Source organism: Littorina saxatilis, linkage group LG4, assembly GCF_037325665.1.
Source record: "Littorina saxatilis isolate snail1 linkage group LG4, US_GU_Lsax_2.0, whole genome shotgun sequence".
Classification (NCBI taxonomy): domain Eukaryota; kingdom Metazoa; phylum Mollusca; class Gastropoda; order Littorinimorpha; family Littorinidae; genus Littorina; species Littorina saxatilis.
In genome coordinates, this window is record NC_090248.1 from 34,715,736 (window position 1) to 34,739,788 (window position 24,053).

Sequence of the window (24,053 nt, forward strand, 5' to 3'; positions counted from 1 at the left end):
CAACACTAAAACATATCACATTTGCTAAGAATTGAGAGTTGCACTAAAATACATCTTGTTTTCTCAGATGTTTTGTTCATAAATAACCTCTGTAAATTTAATACCCCCATTTTAAGACTCCCTCCTTATTAAGACCGTAATTTTCTCAGGATTTTAGAGTTCTTAAGAGGGGGGTTCCACTGTACAGTCTAACCTGTCTTTAATGGCCACCCAAGCGACCGACCAAAAGTGGTTGTTTTCGACAGGTGGTCGCTATGAAAAGATGAATGCTACAAATAAAAACAAGTCGCGTAAGGCGAAATTACTACATTTAGTCAAGCTGTGGAACTCACAGAATGAAACTGAACGCACTGCATTTTTGTTTACAATGACCGTAGTCCGCCGCTTGTGCAAAACGGAGTGAAACTGACGAGCCTGTTTAGCGCGGTAGTGGTTTCGCTGTGCTGCATAGCACGCTTTTCTGTACCTCTCTTCGTTGGCTCACGTAAGTGTAGCCTATGCGATCGTAACTTTGTCTGTCTGTGCGTGCGTGCGTGCGTGCGTGCGTGCGTGCGTGCGTGCGTGCGTATGTGCGTATGTGCGTGCGTGCGTGTGTATGTCTGTGGTAGAAACTCTAACATTTGAAGACGTCACATTACATTGACGTCACATTATGACGTAAGAGGGTTAGACGTCACGCGAAAAAAGTACTGAAAGTCTCGGTCATTTTATTATTTTGAGCGGGCCGAGACTAGTTGGCAGTCGTGTCCCTGTAAGTAGGCTACATGCAGACAGACAGATCTAGATCTAGTGTCTCGCTTTCTTGCACAGTTTCACCTATGCTCTTTCTGTGTGTGTGTGTGTGTGTGTGTGTGTGTGTGTGTGTGTGTGTGTGTGTGTGTATGTGTGACGGAGTGATTGAGTTTGTGTTACTGTTTGTCGATTTCTTACGTGAGCCTTGATGGCTTCGCCTCTTGTTTTAACTTTCTGAGCGTGTGTTTAATCCAAACATATCATATCTATATGTTTTTGGAATCAGGAACCGACAAGGAATAAGATGAAATTGTTTTTAAATCGATTTCGGAAATTTAATTTTGATCATAATTTTTATATTTTTAATTTTCAGAGCTTGTTTTTAATCCAAATATAATATATGTATATGTTTTTGAAATCAGAAAATGACGAAAAATAAGATGAAATTGTTTTTGGATCGTTTAATAAAACAATAATTTTAATTACAAGTTTCCGATTTTTAATGACCAAACTCACTCATTAGTTTTTAACCCACAAAGCTGAAATGCAATACCAAACCCCTGCCTTCGTCGAAGATTGCTTTGCCAAAATTTCAATCAATTTAATTGAAAAATGAGGGTGTGACAGTGCCGCCTCAACTTTTACAAAAAGCCGGATATGACGTCATCAAAAGTATTTATCGAAAAAATGAAAAAAACGTCCGGGGATATCATACCCAGGAACTCTCATGTCAAATTTCATAAGGATCGGTCCAGTAGTTTAGTCTGAATCGCTCTACACACACACACAGACACACACACACACACACACATACACCACGACCCTCGTCTCGATTCCCCCCTCTATGTTAAAACATTTAGTCAAAACTTGACTAAATGTAAAAAATCAACTCTTTGGGGATCCTTTAGGGTGGTCGTTGTCTACAGGTAAGTTCTTATTGAGAGGTGAAAATTGCCTTGGCGGGTTCGACTGTTTGGAGAAAAAAAAGGGTGCATGTTCCATGTTCATGCTGACATTTTTTAGCCTCAATCTTTTGTTGTGCACCTCAAGAAAATGTGTGTGTGCATGTAAGTGTATACTCGTGAAATGATAAACAAAAATTCTCTCCAAATTATGTTTTTTTAATTTTATTGTGTTGATACATTGTACTCGTTGGCATAAAAATGATTGGGGTATCATCAATCATTGATTACTTTGTACAATTTTAAAAGGTCAGTGTTAAGTTGAACTAGCTTCCAGTATTTAGTAATTTGGGTTCTATTAAGTTTTCACAGTAATTATAATGGTCCAAGTTATGTACGCCTTTTACCAAGGTGTATTTCTTCTGCTTTACTGAGGATCGGTGTTTTGTTTCAGTGTGTTATTTGAACTTGTATGTTCATCATAACATGTGTATAAACCAACATACATTTTTTGTGATAAATGTTCAAATGTACTGTTGTTGTCATGGCGACAGGAGGAGATGTTGGGAGGGGGGTCCATCTGCAACAAAGCCATCATGATCATCACTGACGGGGCACCAGAGAATTATGTCGACGTTTACAACAGATCCAACTGGCCGGAAAAAGCTGTAAGTATTGGTATTTTATCAAATCATTCTTGGCCTGGACATATTTCTGTCTCCGTGCAGATTTTTAGTGTTAGGTTTCTCTGATGTTCTTATCTCTCTATATCTCCCTTTTATTTTTTTTCTTCTTTTCCTTGTCTTCAGCGGTCCGAAAATGAATCCTATTGCTTATGCCTTGTATTCGTTTTTCTCCTATTTCCAGAGCGTTGGGTACAGGAATCCTATTGGTTATGTCTTGTGTTGGTTTTTCGCCTTTTTCTAGAATGTTGGGTACGTGAATCCTATTGGTTATGTCTTTTGTTGGTTTTTCTTCTTTTTTGAAAGCGTTCTGAACATGAATCCTATTGGTTAAATGTCTTGTGTTGGTTGTTCTCCTTTTTCCAGACACGGATATTTACCTACCTTATTGGCAAGGAGGTGTCGGATGATCGCAAAGTTCAGTGGATGGCTTGTGTCAACAAAGGTAAGACACACGCGGTTACACTGAACTGCATCAACACCAGTCTTTAGTTTATGTTTAGTCACTGTATTTGGGAAGGCCATGTACATGTATAATTATAACACAATGCTTGTTTTATTGTTGCTGGTACAGTTGTCTGAGAAACAATTTGCTACAATGCTCAAAAAGGAAATAAGAAGAAAGCACTGTTAGACACTATTATAACTGTGTTTTCTTGTTTGTTGCAGGTGAATTCACTCACATATCAACCAAGGCGGATGTACAAGAAAATGTGCAGGTAAGCTTGAAACCAATGCACAGTACTTTTGAATCGGCTGTGCAAGAAAAAAAGTATACAGAGGAACTTCAACGCAAATGTTTGTACCTTTAGATTTTTATGTATATTTAGAGTTCATTTGAATAACAATTTCATGTTTTCTTTTTTGGATGACACTAAAATGAAACATTTTATATTTCCTAGAATTACATTGGCTGACATATGTTCGCCATACGTTTGACTGAACAATTCTTGTGTAATCCACGTACAAGGCAGTTATAAGCTGTGGTCATATGTTGCAATGGAATCGTACTTCTTAATTCTTCTTCTTCTTCTTCTTCTTCTTCTTCTTCTTCTTCTTCTTCTTCTTCTTCTTCTTCTTCTTCTTCTTCTTCTTCTTCTTCTTCTTCTTCTTCTTCTTCTTCTTCTTCTTCGTTCATGGGCTTAGACTCCCACGTTCACTCATGTTTTTAGCATGAGTGGATTTGTACGTGTATGACCGTTGTTACCCCGCCATTCAGGCAGCATACGCCGATTTCGGGGGAGGCATGCTGGGTATTTTCGTGTTTCTATAACCCATCGAACTCTGACAACGATTACAGGACCTTTTTCGTGCGCACTTGGCCTTGTGCTTGCGTGTACACACGAAGGGGGTTAAGTCACTAGCAGGTCTGCACATAAGTTGATCTGGGAGATCGGAAAAATCTCCACTCTTAACCCACCAGGCAGCAGCGACCAGGATTCAAACTCACGACCTCCCGATTAGGAGGCCGACGTCTTACCACCACGCCACCGCGCCCGTCGGAATCGTACAATCCGCACTTTCAATGTGCCTGCCAATTTGTCACGCTTCCCTGTTGTTGCCAGTACAGGGTCACATGGCTGTGACTGATCAAAGAAATCCTGACCTTTATTCTCTGTCCCCTGGAATGGGACACATGTTAATTTTTCAGTTGGGTGCGAATTAGCCTTGCCATGCAGCAATAGGTCAAGAGACTAACAAGCATTGCTCTAATTGCAATACTAACACAGCATTTAGAATATGCTCTATTTGCGAGACAGTCATGCAATGGGATACACTAAGATTTCATCCTAGCTAGCTAGGGTCTGGTAGGACAAGCTTCTAGCCAAATCACAGACTGTGACTGTGCGTTGCAGCGCCTGAAGGCCCTATGCACCTTAAATGTAATGATACCGTTTTCATCAATCCAACGATCAACAGCAGCTCCTGTGTCTTTTTGATACTGATTTTGTTCTCTGTACACACCAGCAATACATCAAGGTGCTGAGTCGGCCGCTGGCCCAGAACAAGTCGGACCATCATGTGTGGAGCGCGGTGTACCTGGACTATCCCACATCACAGTCAGATATAATCACGGCCCCCATGTCCTACATGAGTAACCACATCGACGCTGCCTATGAAGAGATGGCAAAGTTTGAGGTACATGGATGCTGCTGCTGCTTGTGCGGGAATATTGTTTGGCGTTAGCTGCTGCTGGGGAAACACTTAAACATATATTAAAATTGCCAAAGACTTAGATGGCCATTTCAGCTAATTTGCTACAGAAAATAAACCTGGCAATATTCCTGAACATTGTAATGCAATTCTCATTGCTTCCTTGTGTGCTGGTCTGCTCACACGCACCCCCCCCCCCCCCACTTTTAAAGGCCGATTTGAGATTATTATTCAACAACTAATTTCTGTTGTATAAATGAAACTTCTTGTGCTGATCATATTTTATTTTTTCTCTCTGAATTTCAGGGCCTGGGGTTAGTGATATCATTTGCCATGCCAGTGTTTGATCCTCGGACCAACAAAACAGTGGTAAGTTTATGATAGCATTGGATGACTGCACCCGTACACCGCTCCGTGGCACGTTACAGTGGACCAACGTTTTGTTGAAGGGGTCACATATTTGACCACAAGTCCACTTGTAGCACCGTCAACCCCACATTAGGCAAGCCTTGGTCACGTTGTGCGAATCATACATAACAGGAAATGCTTGAGCAGTGATCACTGGTAAATTTAACCCCACCAGAGTAATTGTCCCTTTATTCTTTGAAGAAAGCACCAACTTAATTGCATCTCAGTCGAGTCAATGAAATCAGTATAAGAGTGCCACACTTTTATCACTGCTGATTTCTGACGTATAAGCAAACCTACTTGATTGTCTTGGGTAGAAATATTATCAGAAAGAAATTAAAGAAGCGATGATTGGTTTCTGTCTTTTTGACTAAGTTTGTTGTCTTTCTCTGTAAGGATGAAGAGAACCCGGAGAAAAACCTGCTTGGCGTAGTCGGCACTGATGTCAGGATTAATGACATCGTCAAGGTCATCCCTAATTACCAGGTACGCTGAACGAACAATTAGATAGATGTTAATGTAAATACAGCAGGGAGAAGTAATTGTTGTTCAAAAGGGAGTAATCATTATAAGCATTCAGCAAGTGCTTTTCATGTGAACCCTGCAGAATAGACCATCAGCTAATTTAAAGTAAATGCATATTAGAGTGTAGTGATATATGTTACAAACAGCACCCTGCAAAGAGAATGTTTAATACAGTGTAACCAGATGAAGAGTACTTGTGTACTTATGTAAGTATGATTTATAATGATATGTCAACTTGTGCAAAGTGTGTCCATGTGAACATTTACAATGAAATACACGTTTCCAGAGGCTTTCATAAATCTAATGACACTTTCTGTATTGAGGGAAAAGTGGAAGCTGCATTTTGTGTGGGTTTAAGAGCCTAGCTCAGTGAAAAGTGCTTTAGAAAGACTCAAGACTCAAGTCTCAAGACAGAAAGTATTTGTTTGTCACGTTAATTAACACTTGCAGGCTATGAAAAACACTGAAGTTGGTTAGCGAAAAACGTACATTCTTTTGTCAACAGCTTGGAGTGAATGGTTACGCCTTTGCTGTTACAAACCATGGTTACATCTTGTTCCATCCTGACTTCAGACCCTTTGTAAGTATATTTAACACTTTCTACCCCACCTATGTTGACCAAGTGTTTTTTAGCCGAGACCAGCTGTGCTGCAGCAGGTCACTCAGAATTGTAGAAACTGTGTAGTAACTGTGTATCAACACGCTGGAATGCAGGCGTTATGTGGACGTTACAAGAAGCCACTGAAGCTAACAGTCTGAGAGGATATATCTGCACCTGGTCAGATAGAGCCATAATTTATGAGTGGGTACGGGTATATACGTACCTGGGAGACAATGAGATAAACGAGTCTGCATGGAACTATTTAGAGTGGCATATTTTGTACAAGGTAGCAAAGGATTTTGTAATCCTACAATGTGTTTTTGAATTCAAGTTTCAGAACATACACATGGCAGAGTGCTTTCTTTTGTGATGATTACAGCTGTAGGGACATATAAGTATCTGTTTGATGTACACGGGAATTAACCTCCCTTTTTAGGCAATTAACAAACAACAAAATGAGAAGTAGGATGAAAGGGCAGTAAAAAGAAACATTTGTGACCCTCAACCACGGAATGAGTCGCATGTCACATTTGCCTGATTTTCATATTTTTACACTTTCTAACGAGTTTTTTATGCTCTATCCAGTGATGAAAACCGTTTTACAAAAGAGCGAAAACTTTTCGAGTTATAAGTCTGTGACTAAGGTGACCCTCGCACTGTTACCAGACACCCCCCGGACTTATATTAAGCCTAGCACAGAACCGCGCGAGGTGACATGAGACTCATTCCGTGGTGGAGGGTCACATTTGTCAGTGTATCTTTTAATGTACAATGGAACCCCCCTTGTAGGACCGTCACAAATGACCGGCACGGTTGGCCTAGTGGTAAGGCGTCCGCCCCGTGATCGGGAGGTCGTGGATTCGAACCCCGGCCGGGTCATACCTAAGATTTTAAAATTGGCAATCTAGTGGCTGCTCCGCCTGGCGTCCGGCATTATGGGGTTAGTGCTAGGACTGGTTGGTCCGGTGTCAGAATAATGTGACTGGGTGAGACATGAAGCCTGTGCTGCGACTTCTGTCTTGTGTGTGGCGCACGTTAAATGTCAAAGCAGCACCGCCCTGATATGGCCCTTCGTGGTCGGCTGGGCGTTAAGCAAACAAACAAACAAACAAACAAAAACCTTTACAAATCTGAGAAAACAGGTCTTGAAAGGGAAGGAGTCTTAAAATGGAGGCAACTAAATTCACACAGGTTATGAACAGAACATCAGAGAAAGCAGGGTCTTAATTTGAGGAAGTCTTAAATTGTGGGGTCTTAAAAAGGCCCCCCGCGGGTTAGGGGGAAGAATTTACCCTATGCTCCCCAGCATGTCGTAAGAGGCGACTAACAGATTCTGTTTCTCCTTTTACCCTTGTTAAGTGTTTCTTGTATAGAATATAGTCAATTTTTGTAAAGATTTTAGTCAAGCAGTATGTAAGTGCATGTGGGAAGGTCGGGTGGAAGGAAAGGATATATAGCACAGGCAGAGGAGCATACAATTAAGACACCGAAGACAGAGGTTGCTTTAACTTATCTTAACTTATCTTTTATTGAAGGAAAATGTAACTAAGAATAACCACTCAGGTAGCTTATCTAAATCATAAATATTCCAAACAGTTTAGCTAAATTTGGTAGCAACTAGAAACAATGCTATAAGTTATAAATTAGAAACAATAACAGAACTCTAATATAGGAAATAGCAATGCTTACATATAACCAGAAATACCAATTATGAATTCTGATATCTACCAGTACCAGAATCAGCTAGAAACAATAACAGAACCAGAAAATATGTATTTAGTGTAAAACCAGAAACAATATGTATTTCTGGTGCAAACCAGAAAGCAGTATAATTAAAAAGGCAATATTATTCTGGTAGCAACCAGAAAGCAGTGAAAAAAGAGGTTATTATTCTGGTAGTAACCAGAAAGCAGTGTAAAGAAGAAGGCAAGATTCTCCTCAGTGAGCACACGTAAAAGAAACACAAAATCTGCTGCTGACGCTAGTCGCGAAACACAAGAGCACGAATTCAAAACCACAAGTCGACCGATTACAAACGTCGCGCCAAACTACACGCTAGACCGGTTCACGACAACCCAATAGGAGCACCGCACAGCTCACTATCACAAATCGCATTGTCTGTTCTACTCTATGCTCGCTCTTTTAACGACAGTGGTCACTTCCGATTCCCTACTGTTCTACTTAAAATGCCTGCCCAATGAAAGGGATCGTTAAAGATGCAGAGAGCCCTGTGTCACACACCGGAAATATTACGAGCAGTTACACTAGCTAAAGGGAGAAGAGGGCCCTGTCTGCATCACACACCGGATAAGGCTCATTAGATTACAAGCAGTGTCAAAGCTGATACATAATACTAGCTAAAGGGTGAAGAGGGCCCAGTCTGCAGTGCACATTTCAAGACAACCAGGTATTATTTAGTCACTCATTAGGCACTGATGGTTAGAGGTTACTCTGCTGCTTCTCACCATTTTAAGTTAGGGACTTCCTAGCACAAAGGGCAATATTTAAAGGTAAACCCAATGTAACTAGCACACACACACACAGAGGGAATAGCTATAGACAGGGGAGGCAACTGGGTCGGGCAGGAGATAACACACACACAGAGACGGGGTACGCCACTTGGCTACATCAGAAATGTTAAGTCCTTTGTACTGGAAACTTGCATTCTCCCAGTAAGGTCATATATTGTACTACGTTGCAAGCCCCTGGAGCAATTTTTTTTATTAGTGCTTTTGTGAACAAGAAACAATTAACAAGTGGCTCTATCTTATCTTCCTCCCTTTCCCCGTCGCGATATAACCTTTGTGGTTGAAAACGGTTCTACTGTATGTGCACATTTGTCGGCCTGATTTTGGAACATATGCAGATATGTTTTGTGTTTGTTTGTTTTGTTTTTCTTGATTAAAAAAAAAGTGTAGATTGCGATGTCTAGAGAGGCATGTTTGTGACTGTGCAGTACACGACAGGAGGGAAGCTGGAGCTGAGACCAAAGTACAACAGTGTTGATCTGTCAGAGGTGGAGCTTCCACATGGTCATACTGCCACCAGGGAACACCCGGTTAGTTTGGCTTAAATGAAGGTGGTGGTGGTGTGTGTGTGTGTGTGTGTGTGTGTGTGTGTGTGTGTGTGTCTGTGTTTGTTTGTGTGTGCGTGTGCGTATGGGGGGCATGATTTGCATGGTGCTGGAGTACATCTGTGGTTAAGTGATTGACCTTACTCGTATTTTGGGTGCCTTTTCCCAGGAATGTTACTCTTCCCACCCCTACACTCCCACCCTTACCCCTCCTGCGTCTGGATTGTGAGGGCTGTTTAAGGGTTTGAATGTGAAACCTTCACTGATTTGTGTATTTGTCTTTTTTGATACAGCTGCGTCAGTACCTACTGACAGCACTGGAAGGGGGTCATAATACAACACAGACGGTGCTGACACATTTTGACGGCTTGGTAAGTACTGCAACTCAAAATCTAAATTGTTGTTTGTATGTTTCATAGCTTGGTTGTTGCCCATGAACATTGGTTGCTTGACGAATAGTCTTTCTTGTTTGTGTATCTCATTAATTGCAGTCTCAACAATACATGTACTGCTAGCATGCAAGACTCCGTTGTATTACTGTCACAACCCGAGTTTTTAGAGCTGCAGAAGAAGCTTAAACAGGATTTTGTACAGGGACGAAATGATGTAATTGTTATATGTTTGAGTGTATATAATAATTGTGCTATTTGCAACACAAATTATTGGAGTCCAAACATTATTGTGGAATGTATGCATGTTGGTTTGAGGTGCGTTATGCCTGTAACATCGCATATGTTTGCAAGGTTGTGTCCGAATCGTGGAACGGGCTATAGTCACCCGGTAACGCGCGGTGAACAAACCAGGTCAAGCTGCAGAAAACAAAAGTCTGTTAATATGTGTTGGGCACAGTAGTGCAGTCTAAATAATGTTCATCTCACCTGGTAAGGTAATATAATGTAATGCATAAATTATATTATAGCGTATCTATAGGCTATTTAGCAAGTAAAGGAATTAATATAGTCCGGGTCAGCGGTGTACGAATACACGTTGGCACCCCGTCAACGAAATAGGCCCGGTTTTGAGTTAGTACTACCCGTGAGAGACAACGGTACGGTCGCAGACGTATTGGCGGCGCGAGTGCTCGCATCAACCGGCGGTTGTAAGTTGAGCTTGTGTTATTGACTTGGCGGGTGAATTATTGTTTTCGAATTGCTGTGGCTGGGTAGATGTCTTTGTCTAATGTTTGTTTTGTTTGTGCTTACGTTGGTATAGTGGTAATGTTGTGGGACACGGTGAATGTGAGACATGTTATATCCGTGGGAATTTGCACGGGAGAGATAAGGGTGACATCGACCGGTCCATTACAACATGTGTATAGAGTGCTTCGGGATATATATATTAACGCATGTCTGGAAGTGATATATAGTGAACGTACAATGGAATAATATGTGTGTAATTATTTGCATATAATTATTAAATATTCGTTCACATGGAAAAATCACATATTATTCAAGATGGCGGCCGACATCCCGACAACTTTAGTATACTTATAGTATTGATCATGTTGTGTTATATCTTCATATTATAGTGTGTAATAATATGCGGGATGTATCATACCTGTGCAGGGATATGGGTGTTGCGACATGCAATCGTGGTCATGTAATGTAAAGTTGGATACCACAATCTAACATTTAGTGTACGTTTGTCCCGTTATTTGTAACATATCACATGGCGTATATGGTCATGATAAAGACAATAAGTTTATAGGTTGAAGCGAACTATAAATATTATTGTAAAGCCCCGTTTTATAGCTAATGCATTAAATAATTATCCTTTTCCATACATGGTTGCCTGGTGTAATATTCGATCTTGATGTCCATCGGTATTATGCGCAAAGAGGTTGCATTACCGATGAGCACTAACACAACCATCGATACACGCCAGGTAGCTAGGGATGGTGTTGTTCAGTATTAACGTGCTGTTTTATTATATGCAGTTGGCCGGAGAGAACGGAGGAGGGACGTATGATTACGTGAAGGCGTTAAGTCTGGACAGTGGGAACGCTATCGGAAGGTGACTGCGGTTCACAGTGACGCATGAAGTGCGACATGGGTCACTCCGACAAGAAGGTTCCACACAGAGTGTACGCGGGACCACCAGAAGACGGCAAGAGGAAGGGGTTTGGTCAGCTCTACAATTGCCTAGGAATCTGGGGAACAGCTCTGAAGGATGGAGCTGGGGACGACGAGCTTAGGCAGTCGGGGACCTTTCTAGTGGGTCAGACTCAGAACGGCTGCGGCATTCTGAGGAGGGAAGGACAAATAAGGCCTTGGTGGGCGTTGTGTATCCCTGAAAAGCTAAGTACCCTGTCGCTGTTAAAGTATGTGTCTGTGTTCGTGTGATTTGGTGATGCAACATTATTGAGCGCCGGATACGAACAGACTATAGAACCAGGGGGGGTGTTTAGGACTGGAGTTCCAGTATAATTTCATGTGAATTCATGTGTTGTCAATGTTTGTAGTATTTGTAGGGTTACCCGTTAAATGTGTGGATGTTATGTGTATAAATTTGTGTTTATTATATAAAGCTTATAAGTTACATGTGGTTCCTTTAGTCTTTTTATACATAGTGACGTCTGTCTCCACTTGTAATCTTTCTTGGGTGTGCGTTGAGTGAATGAGTTGGGTGTTTGCGTGTGCTCCCAAGATTGCTCAATCTTGAGGGGATAAGCCGTCACGTGTCAATGGTGGAGATGCCGGGGAATGACAGTGACACGTGACGGCTTATCCCCTCAAGATTGAGCAATCTTGGGAGCACACGCAAACACCCAACTCATTCACTCAACGCACACCCAAGAAAGATTACAAGTGGAGACAGACGTCACTATGTATAAAAAGACTAAAGGAACCACATGTAACTTATAAGCTTTATATAATAAACACAAATTTATACACATAACATCCACACATTTAACGGGTAACCCTACAAATACTACAAACATTGACAACACATGAATTCACATGAAATTATACTGGAACTCCAGTCCTAAACACCCCCCCCTGGTTCTATAGTCTGTTCGTATCCGGCGCTCAATAATGTTGCATCACCAAATCACACGAACACAGACACATACTTTAACAGCGACAGGGTACTTAGCTTTTCAGGGATACACAACGCCCACCAAGGCCTTATTTGTCCTTCCCTCCTCAGAATGCCGCAGCCGTTCTGAGTCTGACCCACTAGAAAGGTCCCCGACTGCCTAAGCTCGTCGTCCCCAGCTCCATCCTTCAGAGCTGTTCCCCAGATTCCTAGGCAATTGTAGAGCTGACCAAACCCCTTCCTCTTGCCGTCTTCTGTTGGTCCCGCGTACACTCTGTGTGGAACCTTCTTGTCGGAGTGACCCATGTCGCACTTCATGCGTCACTGTGAACCGCAGTCACCTTCCGATAGCGTTCCCACTGTCCAGTCTTAACGCCTTCACGTAATCATACGTCCCTCCTCCGTTCTCTCCGGCCAACTGCATATAATAAAACAGCACGTTAATACTGAACAACACCATCCCTAGCTACCTGGCGTGTATCGATGGTTGTGTTAGTGCTCATCGGTAATGCAACCTCTTTGCGCATAATACCGATGGACATCAAGATCGAATATTACACCAGGCAACCATATATGGAAAAGGATAATTATTTAATGCATTAGCTATAAAACGGGGCTTTACAATAATATTTATAGTTCGCTTCAACCTATAAACTTATTGTCTTTATCATGACCATATACGCCATGTGATATGTTACAAATAACTGGACAAACGTACACTAAATGTTAGATTGTGGTATCCAACTTTACATTACATTACATGACCACGATTGCATGTCGCAACACCCATATCCCTGCACAGGTATGATACATCCCGCATATTATTACACACTATAATATGAAGATATAACACAACATGATCAATACTATAAGTATACTAAAGTTGTCGGGATGTCGGCCGCCATCTTGAATAATATGTGATTTTTCCATGTGAACGAATATTTAATAATTATATGCAAATAATTACACACATATTATTCCACTGTACGTTCACTATATATCACTTCCAGACATGCGTTAATATATATATCCCGAAGCACTCTATACACATGTTGTAATGGACCGGTCGATGTCACCCTTATCTCTCCCGTGCAAATTCCCACGGATATAACATGTCTCACATTCACCGTGTCCCACAATATTACAACTATACCAAACGTAAACACAAACAAAACAAACATTAGACAACGACATCTACCCAGCCACAGCAATACGAAAACAATAATTCACCCGCCAAGTCAATAACACAAGCTCAACTTACAACCGCCGGGTGATGCGAGCACTCGCGCCGCCAATACGTCTGCGACCGTACCGTTGTCTCTCACGGGTAGTACTAACTCAAAACCGGGCCTATTTCGTTGACGGGGTGTCAACGTGTATTCGTACACCGCTGACCCGGAACTATATTAATTCCTTTACTTGCTAAATAGCCTATAGATACGCGATAATATAATTTATGCATTACATTATATTACCCTACCAGATGAAATGTACATTATTTAGACTGCACTACTGTGCCTAACACATATTAGCAAACTTTTGTTTTCTGCAGCTTGACCTGGTTTGTTCACCGCGCGTTACCGGGTGACTATAGCCCGTTCCACGATTCGGACACAACCTTGCAACATATGCGATGTTACAGGCATAACGCACCTCAAACCAACCCGCATACATTCCACAATAGTGTTTGGACTCCAATACTTTGTGTTGCAAATAGCACAATTATTATATACACTCAAACATATAACAATTACATCATTTCGTCCATGTACAAAAGCCTGTTTAATCTTCTTCTGCATCTCCAAAAACTCGGGTTGTGACAATTACACAGGCCCATTTCTTTCTGAATAAAACTTAAAAGATCTTTTTATTTGTGAAAAGATGTTGTGACACTGATGCACTTTTCTGCGAAGGGAAAATAATACAAGTTTGTCCTCATGCAGGATTGTGTCCATGAATGTGAGACAGCTGGCGTTGCTGAAAGTTTTAGCCTTACCATGCAGTCCTCAACTGTCATGGGAGTGTTGATTAATTGCTGGTCATCCATTGTTACTGTCATGGGAGTGTTGATTAATTGCTGGTCATCCATTGTAACGGTCATGGGAGTGTTTATTAATTGCTGGTCATCCATTGTAACTGTCATGGGAGTGTTTATTAATTGCTGGTCATCCATTGTAACTGTCATGGGAGTGTTGATTAATTGCTTGTCATCCATTGAAACTATCATGGGAGTGATTATTAATTGCTGGTCATCCATTGTAACTGTCGTGGGAGTGTTTATTAATTGCTTGTCATCCATTGTAACGGTCACGGGAGTGTTTATTAATTGTTTGTCTTCCATTGTAACTCTCATGGGAGTGTTCATTAATTGCTTGTCATCCATTGTAAATGTCATGGGAGTGTTCATTAATTGCTGGTCATCCATTGTAACTATCATGGGAGTGTTTATTAATTGCTTGTCATCCATTGTTACTGTCATGGGAGTGTTTATTAATTGCTTGTCATCCAATATTACGGTCATGGGAGTGTTTATTAATTGCTTTTCATCCATTGTAACGGTCATGGGAGTGTTCATTAATTGCTGGTCATCCATTGTTGCAGAGACGAGTCAAACTGCAAAAGAACAGATATCAGTTTATTGCTGTGGCAGAGACTTTCAGGTGAGCTTTTCTGCAAAATCTAATTTGTTTTGTATTTTTTTAATGTTTATTTTGTTGTGGGAGGGGGAGATGAGGGGGGCGGGGGGAGGGGGGTCACAGTCAGAAGAGGGGATAGGAGACAAGGCAGAGTAGTGGAGGGAGCCTGGGCGGATGTGCATGAGAAAGCTATACAAGTACTGTGTGGGAGCCAGCTGCAAAGATTGATTGTTTGAAATTAAGGTTTATTTGTAATTTCAAGCAGACTCCAACCCCGCGGCTGGCTCCCACATGTTGGTAACTTGATTTCTCGTGCACATCACCCGGGTTTCATCCCATTTGATACCTGCAATGTCTTCCCGTGTGTGACTTGTTGATTGCGTTGGAAGTGTCATTCCGGAATATCCCCTGGAGCAAATTTTTGATTAGTGCTTTTGTGAACAAGAAACAATTGACAAGTGGCTCTATCCCATCTCCACCCTTTCCCCGTCGCGATATAACCTTCGTGGTTGAAAACGACGTTAAACACCAAATAAAGAAAGATTCCGGAATATAAATTTTGCTTGATGAAATAAAAATGTCCGTGAATGACAGCATAGCCATAGGTTTTTTTAGGAATAAAGCATCGATCATTCAGTCCTTGGATGCAAAATGAAGGTGATTAGTTGATGCATGTGATTTTTGCAACTCGATCAAGCTGACTCGCACAAGGCAGGGATATCATTCGACTTTGGCAGTAAGTAAGATCAAATCGCTGAAAATTTTGCCATATCACTTTGGCAGGGCTGTTAATATTTTCACTATGAGGGAAAGGTACTGCCGACATTTGCTGACATTTTTGCGAAAACTAGCTTTCATGACCATTTTGGCAAATTTGTTGAAGAAATTGAATCTTACCAACTGCATGATTCTTGTTTGTGCTTTTCTGTATGTAACCGTGTGCCGTAACACTACGATCACATCGGGAAGCGAAGTGCAATCAAACAGGATTGAAAATGTTAGGGCTAATTTCTTAGCCCTATAAAAACTGTTATGCAAACTCGAAGGTTTCCATGAACATACAGACAATCGGAAACCACCAGACCCCATCACAAACAGACTTCTACAATCCACTGGTGTTGACTTTTAAAGGCCAACAACTCGGGTGCAGAGTCTGCTGTGAAAGGAGCGGTAGCCTCCCCTGTCACATGTCTAATAGCCTATGATAATCAAAATAGTATACTGAACTCCGGAATGGGTTTGTTTCAGGTTGGTCTTTGTATTACCAGACAATTACGGAAACAAGATGTTGAAGGTTGATGACAGAAATTTGCCTTCACTCGAGAAAGGTAAGATCTTATCTGGTATTATTTGGTCAGGAGAAGGTAGTGAAAAGTGAAATGCTCTTCAACTTGTGAACTGATGGATTGGGTCTGGTTGATAGTATTACTGCTTTTTGGAGAGAAAAAAAAAGGTATTTGTTTGGTTTCCTATCTGACTTTCAGGTTATTCTCCTTGGCCTTTTGAGATTTTATCATTCTTCTTTCAAATCTGAATTTTGTTTCATTGTTTGGTGTCTTAAAATCCTTCCGTTGAAATGGATTTGAGATTTCAATTGGTTGCTGTGTATTGTGTCAATAGTACTGTTCGATCATTTGCTCAGTCTATTGCTTTCCAAGATGAGCATCCAGATGAATAGTTCAGAAAATCTTTAGTTGTGGGGTTTTTCCCTGCAGTTTAAAAAAAACAGTGTTTTTAAGATAATATATATGTTAAATGTGTTGTACAGTCTTGTTGTCTGAGCGACAAAATGAATTTCTCTGATTAATTGAGAGAAAAAAATATAATTGTTTTGCATTAAATTTAGTTGATAGATTTAATTTTGTCAAGTTTAATGCCAGTACATTTTTTAATGTATTTCCAGCGTTTATGAAAATTGGTCAGACCCCAGCTGCAAGTGGCACAAAAATAGCTCCTTGGTAAGAGTTAGAACAGTACTCTGTGTGTGTGTGTGTGTGTGTGTGTGTGTGTGTGTGTGTCTGTGTGTCTGTCTGTGTGTCTCTGTGTCTGTGTGTGTGTGTGTGTGTGTGTGTGTCTGTGTGTGTGTGTGTGTGTGTGTGTGTGTGTGTGTGTGTGTTTGCATCTGTGTCTGTGTCACTGTGTGTTTGAATGTGCGTGGGTCGCAGTGAGTGAGTGTGTATGTGTGTGTCTATATGATATTACATACATATTAAACCAAGACTTTTATTTTGTATTAGTTCGAGACGGGCGCAGTGGCCTATTGGATAAGACATCAGCCTTCTAATCCGAAGTTCATGAGTTCAAATCCCGGCCGCGTAGTGGGTTAAGGGTGGAGATTTTTTCGATCTCCCCGGTCAACTTATGTACATACCTGCTACCGTGCCTTATCCCCCTTCGTGTGTACACGCAAGGACAAGAACAAGTGCGCATGCAAAAGTATAATCCATGTCAGAGTTCGGTGGGTTATAGAAAAATACCCAGCAATATGCTTCCAGAGAAAGCGGCGTATGGCTGCCTAATTGGCGGGGTAAAAACGGTCATACACGTAAAAACCCACTGGAGCAAAAAACCACGAGTGTACGAAGGAGTTTCAGGCCATGAACGCAGAAGAAGAAGATTATAGACAGATATCTCCTGGCAGGAAAGCATTACATCTTATATTTGTGTGGTTCAGGATCTACTGCAGAGATGGTGAGGGGCGGCTGGTTCAGATGGACGAAGCGGTTCTTCATGATTTCGTATCGTCAGCCAACTCGCAGTACAAATGTAAGTATTTTGCCTGCAGTATATCTTAAATTCTACTTTCTGTAAGTGTCGACTGTGTGAATATATTAGGGTTTTTTTAGTCACAGAAAACGGGAATCGCATAAATCGGAAATTCCTAATATTTTCCCAATATGAATGTGAAAGTGATATACTTGAAAATAAAATGAGCAAATGGTCATACCTAATGTGTACAATTTTAATTATAAGGTTTTTGACTCACATGCGAAGCAAAAGTGAGTCTATGTACTCACCCGAGTCGTCCGTCCGTCCGTCCGTCCGTCCGGCCGTCCGTCCGGCCGTCCGGAAAACTTTAACGTTGGATATTTCTTGGACACTATTCAGTCTATTAGTACCAAATTTGGCAAGATGGTGTATGATGACAAGGCCCCAAAAAACATACATAGCATCTTGACCTTGCTTCAAGGTCAAGGTCGCAGGGGCCATAAATGTTGTCTAAAAAACAGCTATTTTTCCCATTTTTCCCATTTTCTCTGAAGTTTTTGAGATTGAATACCTCACCTATATATGATATATAGGGCAAAGTAAGCCCCATCTTTTGATACCAGTTTGGTTTACCTTGCTTCAAGGTCAAGGTCACAGGAGCTCTTCAAAGTTGGATTGTATACATATTTTGAAGTGACCTTGACCCTGAACTATGGAAGATAACTGTTTCAAACTTAAAAATTATGTGGGGCACATGTTATGCTTTCATCATGAGACACATTTGGTCACATATGATCAAGGTCAAGGTCACTTTGACCCTTATGAAATGTGACCAAAATAAGGTAGTGAACCACTAAAAGTGACCATATCTCATGGTAGAAAGGGCCAATAAGCACCATTGTACTTCCTATGTCTTGAATTAACAGCTTTGTGTTGCATGGCCTTGGATGACCTTGACCGTGGGTCAAGGTCACATGTATTTTGGTAGGAAAAATGTGTAAAGCAGTTCTTAGTGTATGTCATTGCTAGGTTTAGTAAGGTCATGTAAAGGTCAAGGTCAAGCATGTGAGTCGTATGGGCTTTGCCCTTCTTGTTTGTATTACTGCAGAACCATAATGTAATGGGGCGGACATTATACTGTGACAAAAGTGTAGGCTTGAGCTGACGAAATCTTCGCATTACTGAAGAAGCTAATGAATACAAAATGTGGATCTTAAAAATGTTTCAATGCGTGTCTTGCAGGTGAACATGACTTGGTGCGACATCTACTGCTTGACGCAGAGGAGACGTTAAAATATGACCAAATATGGAACGGCACAAGCTTCAACCCTGGGGGGAGGGGTCAAATTTATAACATCGTCAAGTAAGTCCTGTCCGTTGGTCCTCTTTTCATTGTTATTATTCAGTTAGAATGGTTTTCTTTTATGGCCCAGGGTTCCACTTTGGTTTGTGATGGGGATATTACTTTACTTATTTTATTCCAGCGTTTGTAAATTTGGGTCGCTTCCTCCCAGCAGCAAAGAGAGTGACACGCTAACCAGGTGTGTGGGTGTTTTTAAGGTGTAATCAACCACCTGCACTGCTGGCAGAATGACTGACATAGCAGAATGACTGACATAGCAGAATGACTGACATATTTTACGAACCACAATGGTGACACTGGGGTGGGGCATGGATACCGTCTCTGAGTGAGCACACAAAGTTGAACGTTGTCCATCCCGGTGTCACGAACTGAAAACTCTGCCTGAACAATCCTTCTCATTGCGGTCAATGCGCATGCGCTAACACGGGGAGATTAATCAGGTCGTGAACAACCTAACCCTAACCCTAACCCATGGTTCGTTCGGTCAAAGGGTCGCATTTTTTTTAAGTCCAAAATTGGCGCATTGACGGCATTGAGAAGGATTGTTCAGTAGAGGTTTCAGTTCATGACACCGGCCCGAATTCAAACATGTGACAAGTCAGGTGCGGTACAAACTGAGCTTTGTAACCAAAGGCCCCAAGATAATACCACATGACACGTGCTTGTTCTGTTGCAGGGACCAGTGCTTATCCAAGCAGATGGACTTGCCGTTTTCCCAGTCCAAGTGTATCCAGGAAATGTACACCAAGTAAGTCGGTATTTACATGTGTCATGGGGAATGGCAGTGTAACGAGGATCCATGTTTTGTCTTATGGATTCACTTTTCCTTGTTCAGCTTTTCAGATTTTCTTTAAAAAAAAAACTTTCAAAAAGACTGCAGTTTCTGTAATGGCCCAGTGTTCTCAGATTTTTGGAATGTTTAAAAGTGTGTGTGTGTGTGTGTGTGTGTGTGCACAACATGTGTGTGTGTGTGTGTGTGTGCATGCGTTTGTACATGCGTGCATGTATGCGTGTGTGTGTTTGGGATCACTGGAAGTAGTAGTGAGATAATGTGCATGGGTTTCAGGTACGGCATTGACCTGGTGTGGATTGGCACAGCTTCTGGCTTCACCAGATACAGATCTTTTGTTCAATACGTTGATCTTGACAAGTGAGTTAATTTTAATGTATTTTGGGTCCATTCTTTAATCCACCTTCGGGTGGGTTGGGGGTGGGGGGGGGGGGAGGGAGAGGTGAGCAGCATGCAGGTGGATTTTTTTTTTATCATAGTTGTTCTCAATTTGATTTTGTTTTCTGCATGTCTGCCCATCTGTCTCTGTTGGTAACCACTTCAATGTTTCTGAAATTAAAAATGCTCAAACTTACTTGTCAGGAAGCCTATGTAAAAGGAAACAGATTTGCGTCATACATAGCATTGTGTATACGTAGCAGGCATTTTCCAGGCGTCCAGGATTTGCATGTGTTTTCAAGCGGGCGAAATTGGGCGCTTCAGATGGCATAGATTTCATCTGGCGTGTACTTGTGGCTGTGCATCTTGAGATGACTTATTCAGGTGACTTATTTCTTCATGTATAATCACTACATACGTGCTAGTCCTACGTGCAATACACAAACATGACATCAGATTTATGACTTTTTCAGTCGATATACAGCAAGTATTCACAGCCTGTACTACCGTCGCGCTGTGTACGGCTGGGACGAAGGCTTAGACTATGTTTTCTACATGGACGGACTCAGGGGTGAGTGTGTGACACTATAAGGAGTATTTGTGTGCATGCAGATTCCATAGAAGGAATGGAGGGCGAAACTATGCCGTGATTGACTGACAAATAAAAGCCTGGGTTAAAGCTTGTTCAGGACAATAAAGGGTATTGAATAAGTGCTCTAAATTCATTGTGTGTGTGTGTGTGTGTGTGTGTGTGTGTGTGTGTGTGTGTGTGTGTGTGTTCACGCTGTTGCTATTGTACATCGCCGTGAGCTCTGATGAGAAGGGACGATTAATAAGTGTTCCTTATTATTATATGGAACCAATTTCCTGGCACCTTAGAGAATAAGAAGTACTGAAATGAACAAATGACTGCCATCTATACTATATATAAAAATGGATGTAAGTGTGTGTGTGTGTGTGTGTGTGCGTGTCTGTGGTCGCCATACCTCAGAGATGGCAAAAGATAAGAACAATATATTGTTCATGCACACTGCCCTGGCCCCACAGATGTGTACCTGGGTTTTAGTTTCTCCAGACATTGTTTGCTTCTTCGGATAATGACCCTCCCCATTAATGAATACAGCCTATAATAGTGCAAGGGAGGTAAGTCATGCTTTGTTTACATGGAAGGGAGGTAACTCGTATCATACCAGCATTCCGTGTCATTCTCATTTCCCCCAAACGTTTGATTTTGAGTTTTTCTTTGAGGGCTTTGCTAACACCCAGGCGAAGCCGGGCCAGATTGCTAGTTCTCAAAAAAGAATATTCACCGCAATCTCATGTGTTCCTCATTGTCCAAGGCACTCCAACTAACACTTATATGTACACATTCATACTGTTCAGTTGGTGTTTTTGTGTGTGACACTGCTGTATGAGTATATGATGTAATGATTATTGTAGCTGGCGTACACACAAAGGCGGGATTAGTCGACAGTTTCACAGAAAATTGAAACAATGAGCACTAGCTCTGCTTTTCATTTTGTATTTTCAAATCTCACAACCAGATTTTTCAGTTTCCAGGACTTAAACACATTTATGTTAAACATGGTTTCATGCGTGTATGTGTGTGTGTTTATGGGATGTATGTGTGGGTGTATTAGGTGTTTATGGGGTGTGTGTGTATTGGGTGTTTATGGGTGTGGGTATTGGGGTGTTTATGGGATGTATAATGGGTGTGTTATGGGATGTATGTGTATTAGGTGTTTATGGGGTGTATGACTGTGTGTGTGTGTATTGGGTGTTTATGGGGTGTGAGTGTATTGGGTGTTTATGTGGTGTATGGGTGAGTGTATTGGGTGTTTATGGTGTATATGGGTGTGTGTATTGGGTGTGTTATGGGATGTATGTGTGTGTATTGGGTGTTTATGGGGTGTATGTGTGTGAGTATTGGGTGTTTATGGGGTGTATGTGTGTGTATTGGGTGTTTATGGGGTGTATGGGTGTGGAGGGGAGGGCACTGTTCAACCTTTACATCACAAAAATTCTTTAACATTTGATTCGTGCATGCATGTGTGTGTTACTGACGGTGCACACTTTTTCACAGATAATCAACAGGTAGTCATGGCAACAGCAGAGGTGATAGGCCGCGGCAAGGGTAAGTTATCTGCCCCTGTGGCTGTGTCCGCCCTCCGCATGAAGCACAAGAATTTCGTTGACCTTTTCAACAAGGTCACGGCCGACTGTCCGGGCAAGCACAAGTGCAAGGTCACCTGTAAAGACAACGATGTGAGTTTCCTTGAAAACAGTGATATTATAATGATGATGATGACGATGATGATGATGACGAGGAGGAGGAGGAGGAGGAGGAGGAGGAGGAGGAGGAGGATGTGAACAGTTTAAAAGTACATGTCACTTATAACATTAACATAGGAGATTAATGTTTCAGGTAATGAAAGTGATTTTTACCGGGATGATAACGATAAAGTTGTATTTTGTTGTTGTTTGAATGTGAATTGTTTCTTGCTCAAAATGATATTATAACTTTTTTGTCTGTGTGTTTTTCTTCAGGTTTTGAATTGCTACTTGATAGACAACAATGGATATATCATGGCCTCCAATAACAATGAGACAGGGGTGAGTTGTTTTTTCTCTTCAGAACTGTTATGTGATATGATGTACGCCAGAATGCTTCCCACACTGCTGGAAAGACATATCAAACCGAGTGTCTGCCAGACGGAAAAGTCAAAAAAAGAAAAAGAAAACAAAGGACAGTCATTCCTCGTTTTCCTTGTGCATATTAAACCGAGTATGAGGGACTGACCTAAATCATTCACTGAAGCAAACGAACACTGACAAACCCTTCGAAGTTGCAATACAGCTTGGGGACAAGCAAAGGCACAAGACGCCGGTTTGAAGAAATAAAAATCACCAGTGTCTTTACCCCCCATATAATGTTCAAGAAAAGGTTCTATAAAAACAACCAAACATGACTGTGTGCTTTGTTACGTTATCTGGCTGCCAAAAAATGAAAAGAAAGAAAAAAGAAAAACGTTCCTCTTGTGTATAAATGTACCGAGTTCAATATCGGGTGCCTTTGCCTCTAACTTTTTCTGCATTACAAGTTTAGTTTTTCCCTTCGCAAGGAAGTCTTTCTAGCGCAGTGGTTAGTGAACTGCGGTTAGAGTCGTCTGTTCGAGCCCTGCCTGTGCGGAATGTTTTCTTTCTTTTCTTCTTTACTCTCCTTTCTTGTGTTTTATTTTACTCTATTCATGTTTATTCCAAAGCGTTATTGGTGATCAATTGCAACACTGACCAAAGCTCACGAGGCAATGATTTGGTATTGATCACTGCTGAATTCGTTCGCCAACCACTGACGCAACATGAATCACTGGACCCGAGGCCAGAAGCAACATAATAAGTTAGGCCTAAAAAAAAAATAGGTGTGGTTAAGGTAACCCGACCTACCCTATTTTTAGGGGCCGACCCTATAACTTTTTATTACATTTGTCAACAACAACAAAAATGATAACAAGAAAACGAGTGCAGAAAACGCAATGAAAGCGAAAGCGCTCGAGTCGTCATGCAGACGACAGACGATGCAAGGGAAATAACTTTTTCTACTAAAAAGGCCCAACAGACGCTTGCCATGACAAAAATAGCCGCATCTTCTTCGGCTGTGAGTGCTACACGCTTAGTTGCTCTGCTTATATAGAGAAAAAAAGTTTTTAAAAAAAAGTGATTGCCTACCTTCCTACGCTATTTTTTTTGTGGCTATGTTACCTTTAACCACACCTATTTTTTATTTTGTTTTGCCTTAACAAAATTTAGTACATTGAAACGCCCTTTTAAGACCTCAAAAACTCTGAGAAGTTCAGGTCTTAAAAAGGAGGGAGTCTTAAAATGGGGTACCCCCGTGTGTACACGCAAGCACAAGACCAAGTGCGCACGAAAAAGATTCTGCAATCCATGTCAGAGTTCGGTGGGTTATAGAAACACGAAAATACCCAGCATGCTTCCTCCGAAAGCGGCGTATGGCTGCCTAAATAGCGGTGTAAAAACGGTCATACACGTAAAAGCCGTG

General features: G+C 41.4%; 1 protein-coding gene across 1 annotated transcript in view; it reads left to right on the forward strand.

Annotated features, from left to right (window-relative positions):
- The window catches only part of LOC138965574 (voltage-dependent calcium channel subunit alpha-2/delta-3-like), a 315,504-nt gene that overhangs the window by 273,581 nt on the left and 17,870 nt on the right, over window positions 1-24,053 (forward strand). Inside the window, exons 10-28 of the mRNA XM_070337759.1 lie at window positions 2,189-2,302; window positions 2,684-2,762; window positions 2,987-3,036; window positions 4,286-4,456; window positions 4,778-4,840; window positions 5,276-5,365; window positions 5,910-5,984; window positions 8,962-9,063; window positions 9,372-9,449; window positions 14,719-14,777; window positions 16,002-16,081; window positions 16,657-16,711; window positions 17,428-17,519; window positions 18,705-18,825; window positions 19,502-19,573; window positions 19,892-19,975; window positions 20,467-20,564; window positions 22,077-22,258; window positions 22,541-22,606. Coding sequence (XP_070193860.1) covers window positions 2,189-2,302; window positions 2,684-2,762; window positions 2,987-3,036; window positions 4,286-4,456; window positions 4,778-4,840; window positions 5,276-5,365; window positions 5,910-5,984; window positions 8,962-9,063; window positions 9,372-9,449; window positions 14,719-14,777; window positions 16,002-16,081; window positions 16,657-16,711; window positions 17,428-17,519; window positions 18,705-18,825; window positions 19,502-19,573; window positions 19,892-19,975; window positions 20,467-20,564; window positions 22,077-22,258; window positions 22,541-22,606 — 1,731 coding nt within the window. The remainder of the gene's footprint in view (window positions 1-2,188; window positions 2,303-2,683; window positions 2,763-2,986; window positions 3,037-4,285; window positions 4,457-4,777; window positions 4,841-5,275; window positions 5,366-5,909; window positions 5,985-8,961; window positions 9,064-9,371; window positions 9,450-14,718; window positions 14,778-16,001; window positions 16,082-16,656; window positions 16,712-17,427; window positions 17,520-18,704; window positions 18,826-19,501; window positions 19,574-19,891; window positions 19,976-20,466; window positions 20,565-22,076; window positions 22,259-22,540; window positions 22,607-24,053) is intronic.